Source organism: Sinocyclocheilus anshuiensis, unplaced genomic scaffold (genome assembly GCF_001515605.1).
Source record: "Sinocyclocheilus anshuiensis isolate Anshui unplaced genomic scaffold, SAMN03320099.WGS_v1.1 scaffold107, whole genome shotgun sequence".
NCBI classification, from domain to species: domain Eukaryota; kingdom Metazoa; phylum Chordata; class Actinopteri; order Cypriniformes; family Cyprinidae; genus Sinocyclocheilus; species Sinocyclocheilus anshuiensis.
Genome location: NW_015549584.1, coordinates 719,332 through 729,305, shown reverse-complemented (window position 1 = coordinate 729,305; position 9,974 = coordinate 719,332). Strand labels below are relative to the sequence as shown.

General features: G+C 37.6%; 1 protein-coding gene across 5 annotated transcripts in view; it reads right to left on the bottom strand.

Moving 5' to 3' along the window:
* LOC107657884 (ELAV-like protein 4) overlaps window positions 1-9,974 on the bottom strand; it is a 91,186-nt gene that overhangs the window by 12,974 nt on the left and 68,238 nt on the right. For all 5 annotated transcript variants that reach the window (XM_016446172.1, XM_016446168.1, XM_016446170.1 and 2 more), the window contains one exon: window positions 6,500-6,653. In XM_016446172.1, coding sequence (XP_016301658.1) covers window positions 6,500-6,653 — 154 coding nt within the window. The remainder of the gene's footprint in view (window positions 1-6,499; window positions 6,654-9,974) is intronic.

Below are 9,974 nucleotides of genomic sequence, written 5' to 3'. Positions count from 1 at the left end.
AGGGTTTTCGAGCATGAATGGACTGTTTAAGCATCTCAATCGGATTTAAGTCCGGACTTTGATTTGGCCACTCCAAAACCTTAATTTAGTTTTTCTTGAGCCATTCAGAGTTGGACTTGCTGGTGTGTTTGGGATCATTGTCCTGCTGCATAACCCAAGTGCGCTGTTGAACTTCCAAAAAGTTCAACTTTTGTTGCATCAGTCCACAGAATATTTGTCCGAATGTCTTGGGGATAATCAAGATATTTTTTGGCAAATGTGAGACGAGCCTTTGTGTTCTTTTTGGTCAGCAATGGCTTTTGGCTTGGAACTCTCCCATGGATGGCCGTTTTTGCCCAGTCTCTTTCTTATTGTTTAATCATGAACACTGACCTTAATTGAGGCAAGTGAGGCCTGCAGTTCTTTAGATGTTGTTCTGGGTTCTTTTATGACCTCCTGGATGAGTCGTCGTTGCGCTCTTGGGAGTAATTTTGGTAGGCCGGCCACTCCTGGGAAGGTTCACCACTGTTTCAAGTGTTCTCCATTTGTGGATAATGGCTCTGACCGTGGTTCTCTGGAGTCCCAAAGCCTTAGACATGGCTTTATAACCCTTTCCAGACCGATACATGTCAACTATTGTGTTTCTGTTCTTGAATTTCTTTAGATCGCGGCATCATGTGTTGCTCTTTAAGCATGCTTCACTTTGTCAGACAGGTTCTATTTAAGTGATTTCTCGATTCAACAGGTCTGGCAGTAATCAGGCCTGGGTGTGGCTAGTGAAATTGAACTCCGCTTTCTAAAATAATGTGGTTAATCACAGATCTTTCATGATTTAACTGGAGGGGGCAATTAATTTTTCACGTAGGGCTAGGCAGGTTTGGACAGCTTTTTTCCCTTAATAAATGAAATCATTTAAAAACTGCATTTTGTATTTACTTGCATTATCTTTGTGTAATATTTAAATTTGTTTGATGATCTGAATCTTTTAAGTGTAACAAATATGCAAAAAATGTAAAAAACAGGAAGGGGGCAAAAACCTTTTTATGGCACTGAATTTGGAAAATCATACTACTTTACTTTTTTGTATTATATTCTGCACAGTATTATATATGGACAGTATGCAGGAGTACCAGAAGCTGTTTAAAGTAAACTGCATTCAGTATAGAATGCTCAGTATTTAGTAAGGCTGGAATACGCTACTCAATTTTTGTCCAGATCTTCTGCCAATTTACAGTTTGGAGAAGTCAACGGCAGTTGCCGAAAGTCAGAGCCAGTCTGCAGAATTAAGTTGACAGATTTCATAGAAAATTGCATAGTCACAGACTCCAATTTTTTAGCTACAGACTATGAATCCGTCCAGTTGGATATCGAACATGTTTGATATTTTGAGCCGATTTTAGAACACATTTTGTTTTGATTTGTCAAGCGTAGCAACAAGGCACATGTTTCTGTGTGTGTTTGTTGTGATCAGAACAACTTTAAAGTCTGGTAGTGTGTGATCCTCAGTCGTTTAGTGTATGATGGCCAGTTTTTCCTCTGTGACTAGTACAAAGTCAGTAAGTGTATGATGGCCAGTGTTTTAAAATCTGTTAAGATTATTCTAGTGTATTCCAGCCATAAGTAGAAAGCTGGAATTCCATTCCGAACATAGCCTACGTTTGCCATAACAAGCCATAACATCAGGGTCGTGTACTGTATCATTCATAACTGAATTAAGAAAGCCTTTAAATTCTGGTTCAGTTCCGTAAATTGAACTGAATTTTAATTGAGGAAGCAAACAGGGTTAAGAATTTGCATGTAAGGAAGTAAAATTAAAATAAACTGACATTCATATAACTAATTTTTAACTAGAAAAAAATTTGAATGTTGAATGGACAAAGCCTTGTTTGAAAGCCTTTATTACTGAAGGTTCAGGCCTTACAGACAGATATCTATAGAATTTCGTACGTTTCATAATATTTAATAAATGATCTTTTGTGGGCAAGAGTGTAAGAATGTTTTTTTCCACAACACACTGTGTTATTTTAATTCATGCACTTCTTCCCGTCATTCCAATTCAAATTTTAAATTCAAACTTGCAAATTGAAAAGGGGCCAATTTTTCATTTCAGAATTTTACACATCCCTGCATATCATTATGAATGATGGATCTGATGACTGTTAATCAGCAAACTAATGTTTTAAACTTATGTTTATTGTTTCCTTTTGTTCTCTGGAAGTCTGTATCATACCTTTAAAAAAACAATGTAGAGCCGCAGGGCAGGTAGTCTGTAGTATGATTCAATCCAGAGGTTTTCAGTGCTGTGCACTAACACAACTATAATGAAATCGTGATGGGATCTCAGTTTCCTTGGGTAGAAATAGTGCTGACCAGTGTCATTCAGGCTGCGACTCAGCAAACAGCTGACGATCTATCAGACGCCTTCAGAATCGCTAAAATTAGGGTCCAGAAAATGCTTGCAGTTTAACGGTTAAAAAATGCAAATGGCGCCTCAATGTTGACTGTGCTTTCCTTTTTTCTTTTCCCTTCGCTTCCCTGACATTACCATAATGAGCCTGCAGCCATTTCTATAACAGGCTGCCTAAACAAAGCGAGTGGCCGGGCTAAAACGGAGACACTGGCACCGCTAGCTCCTTTTTAGTGCTTATCATGAACCGAACAGAGTTACGGCTACAATGTGCCAGTTAACAGCACTATTCTCCCGGTAATCACTCCTACTTTACGTAACTTTCTACCTGTACTTATCTCGGCTCAGCACACATGAAGCCGGAGAATGCTGAGTTTAATAATAACCGTGACACAGAGTGAGTGCACAAGAAACAGTGGCAAGAGACTGCCATAGCCAGCCTGACAAAGCGCTTTCCATTGCACGCCCACTGTTCTGGTCCTCGACACTTACTCTTTATGGGAGAGAAAGAGAGAGAGAGAGTCCTTTGGGGAAAAAAGGGAAAGCTCAGAAAAGCTTGGCTGTTAATGACAGCCTCCTCTCCTCTGTCTGAACATAAGCTCCTCTCCATTGTCTCTCATTCTCTCACTTTTAAGTGGCTGTGCCAACTGTATGGAACATTTATTAAAATAGTGCGCTAAATATATTATGAGGAAAAAAGCCTACACCTCTTCTCCGTAGCTTCTGCCTAATCAGAGAAAGGAGAGCGACGTCCTCGTTTTATGTAACTTTTAGTTGCTGCCGCTACAGATGGTTTTTGAAAAGGCTCAGTAAGGGAGGTCTTTGAAGACTTGAGCAGCTCTTTGCCTGGTTCTGCCGGCGCACTGCTATAAATCCATCTGTTTGTCCTTGTGTAATTGGAGGCCAAGGCAGCGGTGTCATGGTATGCTTTGCGCTGTCTGGTGGAGCATCTCGATTCATTGTATACATCACAGATCCTTTGTGTTTGACAGACCTTGATTTGGACACTCGTCGTGCAACGTTGGCTCAAATGCATTTTGACATCGTGTTTCTAACTGTTCCCGACAGCATGCTCACACTGTATAGTTAATGGAATTCAAGTCATGGGAAAATATTAGTGAGCGGGAAAAGAAAAGGCGGTGGAAGAGGAGAAAGCGTAGCATTTTAAAAGAGGGATTTCTACAAGTAGCTCATGGGAGCGCAGTCGTTTTTCACTTGCCGGCGTTATGGATCAATTGTATTTGCTTTCATTGACGGGACATGTATTGACTGCCAGGCAAGGCTTGGTGGAGCCTCTCTGAATATTTGACTATTGATCAAAGGGCCAAACCTATCATACTTCACTTAGGTTACATGGTAGGTTTAAGTACTCATGCCGTGGATTCAGTCAAATGCTCAAAAGCTTTTCAAATCCCTGCAATTTAGTCACATTTCCCAATAAACTCAAAACAAACAGACACACCTTAGGGAACGAGTTATATAAACGAGACACGTAGGAAGAGGACTTCCATCGCAAAACATCCTTTTTGTGAGGGCGAACAGAGAAAATGCTTCCCTAATTGTTACCAAGAATCTTATGACAAGGATGTATGATGTATTATTATTTCAGAAAGGCAAAGCCACTGTTAGTTTATCATGCCATATGTGTTTGTCTTTATTAATGACTTTCGGTCGTATTTCAGGATGCTGTGTTTTTCTTGAAAGTGGCGTATAGAGGAATATGACACAGAATTAGATTTGCCTTAAGAAGCATGTAGCAGATGCTGACTTGATTTTTGAAAATGAACATCTTGATTGACATCATGCTAGCTTTGTGAGGGCTACCAAACTGACACACTGATTTACACATTAATGAGTAGGGATGGAAGTTGATTTTGGTTGAGATTCTGATTATAGTTTCTTAATTCCTTTAATGATTCTTGCAGTACTTTTGGCAAAAAATAAATAAATAATTTATCCTAATTGTGCATGGTATTCCATACTAATGTGTTTCAGTGAGGCATCAACTGATTCAGAAATTCAGTATCAGTGACTTAGTTCAAGAGTAGATGCTGTGAATCATTCTTTTGCCATAAATGCACCTGTTCAAAATTTTCTGTTTTGTTAATGACATCAGTATTCAAATATGGGGCAAGTGTTGTTGTATGTTTTGTTAATGACATCAGTATTCAGATATGGGGCAAGTGTTGTTGTATGTACCACAAATGGCTTGCAGTGATTCTGCAATGATTAAATCCTGTCAGCATATGGATGGCCCATGTGACTGGTGACAATCTGAATTGTCAACACTCATGTGAGATTTAACTAAACTATTAACTGGTCTCGAGTAACATGTCTAATCCCTCCTTGACTTCAACTCTTATTTTAGACACACAGAATCCTTGTTTGGTTTTCAGGGTTTCAAAGTAGGGTTGTAATATTTGCTCCATGTATCTTTACGGCAGGCCTCCGATCAGTAGCTTCAAAAAGAAAACACTCCTCGATTCTTAATCACTAGCAACTCAGGTTTAATTAATCATTAGGCTCTCTCCTGCCTCACCCTTTTCTCCCGGGGAGCCTTTGCAGGGCCAGAGGAAGGATCCATGTCAAGGGAGGAAGGCCTCTGTGTGTATGTGTGCATGTGACCATGCAGCGTTCCTCAGCAGTTCTTCAGAAAGGGTTTGGCACCACTAGAACGTGGAGTACATTTTCCTGTGGCTTATGCGATATTGTTTGCATGGTGAGTGCCGTTATGAATTATGCAGTTGTAAAAATATTGAATGTGTAAGAAATTCAGCTCCATGACCATTTATATCCTGGTTGATTTATTCATGATGTTGGAGGAAGGATAGGCCAAGGAGATGACTGGATGCTTTAAAATAGACTCATCAGTCTTTCCATGTCATGGACTTGGTTCTAATGTTTGATGATTATTAAGATTGGGATTCATGTTTATGGTCAAATACAAACAGACAACATGCGCATTGCGCATACATTTACTCACAGAAGATGACTATAAGATCGAGTTTGTGTGTGTAGTTTCTATTACAGGGTTTCTGTGGGTCTTAAAAAGGTCTTCAGAGTTTTTAATTCATATAAATTAAGGTCTAAAAAGGTCTCAAGCTGGAGCAGAAAGTCTTAAATTCATTAAATCATGCCATTAAATATTGCATGCACTACAAAAATAAAATTAAAAATATCTTCCTCAGTATGTTTTGTCTTCCAATACAAAAATCTAAACATCCTTAAATCAAGATGCATTTACTTTAGATGCAAATGGAACAAATGAAGTTTTGTTTTCTGAGAAATTGAACAAAACGAAGTGAGTTTATGCTTAAAAAAGAACATCAGTCAATAGGCTGTGAAAACTTGTTTTCCCTTTGAATTAATCATAAACTCATACATTTCTCACTAAACGATATTTTACGCAATTTTGTTCTTCAAGTAAAGTATCTTAATTTAAGAATATGTAGTCATTTGCACTGGAAAACGGCAGAAATACTGAAAAACACTTTTTTTGCAGTGTGATCAGATGACAGATGTACAGTGAAAGTTATTTTCATATTCTAGTGGTTGGGAGCAATGTTTTTTTTGTAATATGAATTAAAAAGTGATGGAGATTTGTTGGAAGTTGTATTTTTAAAATGTGAAGTGTTGCTGATACAACACATTTACATCTAGAGATCATATTGATGTATTGCACCATTCAATTTCCTTCAGTTTATTTATTTGTTCTTAAAAAGTCTTACATTTACCTTCATAATACCTGGAGAAACCCTGTATTAGTTGTAGTGTGTTTACAAACACTTAATTTCGGTCAGACAAAAAACAAAAATTCATCTTTATAAATGTCATGTCAATGATAAAATCGCGCAAGTCTGGTTTTTGCAAAACCAAACTAGATAATGCAATTTTAGCCTGGCTTCCATTACATTTAATATGGAGCCAACAAATCATTCAGAGTCGAGGAATTCCTTATGTTTTGGCTTTAACTGTCCTATACATTTTTTAAGAAGCTGCAATAAAGTGAAATCTATAATAAATTGTGAATCATTATTTATTTTATGTTAAATGGGAGAATTTGTTTGTTTGTTTGCATGCTACAGGGTGAGAGAAAAGCGGTCCCACTGATACCTGTGACCTGGTCGACGAGAATGCGGGAGGTGATTATCCGTCCGTACTGTGAGAAGAGCTGTTCCAGCTCCTTCTGGGTCATGGTCTTGGGCAGTCCACTCACGTACAGATTAGCGTCACGGATAGAAGCCGAACTGGGCCGTGCATACGAAACCTGTGAGACAAAAAACACACAAACACATTGAGCATTTGTTGCAATTATCAAACTACAGTGGTTTATGTGGTGTAGGAATCCGATCTCTTGAACTCCACATCCACACGTGCTTGTTAAACATTTCATTTCAATTTGGCTTCTGGAGGATGTTTGTTCAGGGGATTTATAACCAACTTCTTGCATTTTCAATATGCAGCATTCAGATGCCAGAGGTCGTCTGCGCACCTGTTCTGTCTCACACTGTGCTGGTGGTCTGTATTCTTGCATTGACCTGGAGCAGCTAGAGACTTCAGAAAGATAATGCCCCCAAATCCTCCACTTAAGAACAAAGAAGAATCTCTTTGACTTATTATAATATTTTGAAAAGGAACAACTTGCTGCGAGGGATTCTCTTTGATCCTTGCTCATTCACAGATAAGGGATATACACATGACATCTAAAGAGCTTTGCAAATTGTCTTAAAGGAGGAATGAAAATGTAAATTCAGTATTAACGTGCACCACCTCTAACCCAGTTTCTGAAGAGAAACAATATAGCCAAGAAATTGGATACCCAAAGTACAGTGGTTGAAGTTCATGAACCCTTTGAACTACAGGCATAATTGCGGTCTATTCTCAGAAGTCTCCAAAAGTCATAAAGAAAAACAGTTTTGTTTTTGTATATATTATTAAATTTTTTTTCTTTATTATTCTAGGTTAATGTTTTCACATTTTATTTTATATAAATGTTTCTTGTCATATAATTTATAATGTACTTTATATAATTGTTTTATATTATTGTTTAATAATATTATGTGTTATATGCTTTTAATAGTTTATACAAAATGTAAAACATTAACTGATTAAATGCAGTTGGTATCATGATTTTGTTTTTACAGCATTACCTATTGTTAATGTATAGGGCCTTATTGTATTGTATTGTGCTGTAATTATTGTATTACCAAATATTTTTCTATTAAATACTTTCCCAGTTCAGATCTTTAAAGCGTTTATTATTCTAGATTAATGTCAAAATGTAAACATACGTTTATACATATTTATACATTGTTATATATCAAAAGTGAACAATACTCTATTTGTGAGTGTGTTTGTGTGTATGCATTGCACATGCACACACACACACACTCTATATATTTACTATATATTATTGTGTTTTATTATTGTAATTCATGTTTAGCTTGAAATGTAAAAAAAATATTAGAATATAAAGAGATAAACATTAATTAATGCAGTTTGTATCATTATTTTAATTAATTTTTTACCTAATTTTCTATTAAATGCTTTCCTAGTTCAGGTCTAGAAACAAATTACTCAAAGCGTCAATGGTACAAATTGGACAGTTTTAGTTTCTTTTCTACAGTTGTACAGATTGACTTGTTTTTAAAATATGGTTCATGAACCTCACTTGAAACCCACAGCAGTAAATAATAAAGGCTAATTTGTTTTCAGAAAACACACATGATGGAAGAGCTTGTGTGTGAGTGTGAGAGAGAGAAGGCTGGCTGTCATCTGTGCTGAATAACACTTTGGAACCTTCTGTTTGTGCCTAGAGTGAGAGCCAAGCCATCTATAGCTCTCTCACTCTCGCATTCCCCACACGCTCTAATATCAGCGCGCTGTGCTTACTAGCACCTTGGACAGCGCTCATTCCACCATACTCCCTCCATCTAGCGCTCACCCGGCACGTTCTCACCTCTCTCGACTTGTCAAACTCTGCAGCACCTTGGACAGTGTCTGTCACACTCTAAAATGCACTGTACTTGTTTTCAACTTCACATACCAGTCTCTTTCTTTTCTTACACACATGATGCAATTTTCACCCATTGCAACCATTCTCAATCAAATTTCAGAGTCGTTGGCAAATTTAATACTATAATGTCACTGAACTTTACACAGGTGTACAGAGATAATTAGGTATTTTTTAAAGTAATCCTTGTGGGAAACTTCAGTGCTGTGGCTCATTCTGGATTTTCTTAAATGAGAATTCTTTTCAAAAGGGTAGTTCACTCAACAATGAATAACACCCTTATGTCTTTCCAAACCCATAGTCCATATGACTGCTTTCATACAAATATAATTTTCATTTCACATGACTACTTTTATTACAAATATTTCATAAAATAGTTTCATGTGATGAACAGACCACAATTTTAGTTATTATTCACCAATATTCTTTCCCTTCACTCTGTTAACTGCTGTAACTGACTCAGTGTTGGACTTGGGAACCTGATCTTTTTGGTTTTTGTTAACCAGATCAATTGATTAATTTAAAAGATCCTACTCAAAAGAAGAAGAATTTATCATATATGTACTAAAAAGACTACTATTTGATAATGAATGATAAATTCATATGATAAAACGACCGTACTATTCTCAAAATGTCTCCTTTTGTGTTCCACAAAAAGTCATATGGGTTTGAATCGACATGTGGGTGAGTACAGTATACAGAATTATGACAGCTTTTTCATTTTTTGAGCGAACAAACCCATTTTCTGAATTTCCTTGTTGATTCTACGTTTTTGTCTGTCTCGCTCTCTCCCGCTACAGCAATTCAGTTTTAATTCAAGATGGGGAGATGTTTCTATCTCCCTGCCCTTTTAATGCTCACGTCAATTTAATCTGTTCCCATTAATGGTTGAAGCAGCCTTTCCATCTCATATTTTCATTAGTTCTGACATTTGGGCAGCAGAGCCATCACAGGCTGTTACACTGCTACAAATGCTGAGCTAAACATGCTAAACACTCCGCCGTAATCTCCTCAAATCCACTTAAATGGAGAAGGCAAAATGCATGGAACCCTGGCAGACTCTTCCCTCTCTTCTCTTCCCTTCTTTTCCTCTCCTCTTTTCTTTTTGCGTTTTTCTTGCCCTGTCAAGCAGCTCCAGATGTCAGATCTATCAACACCTTGTCTGCTGTGAGCAGTGTGTGTGTGTATACACGTATCTCACAGCACAAGGCTACGCTCTTCTCGCCCTCAGTGGGATTTCTCGCATCACACCTCGACAGGAAGGCAAAGCCGGAGTTTTGCTGAGAAACGGAGAAGTGTCATGGAGAAGTGTGTGTGTAACAAAATGATGAGCATGTGGAAGTTGTGACTGGAGTGAAACTCTCACTCTTACTCTTTTTTTTTTATTTTTCAGCCAGTGAGTTGATCTGTTTTCATGGACTTCCTGCATTAGCTGATGTGCTCGAGCGATGGTGTGTCCCTGAACTTGACACTGGCGTTTTTGCAAAAGAATATAAACTCACCGTAAACCGCCACAGACGTTTTTCCTCACTTCCTTTTTCTTGGCTAAACAGCCTCTTGTAAACATACATCATC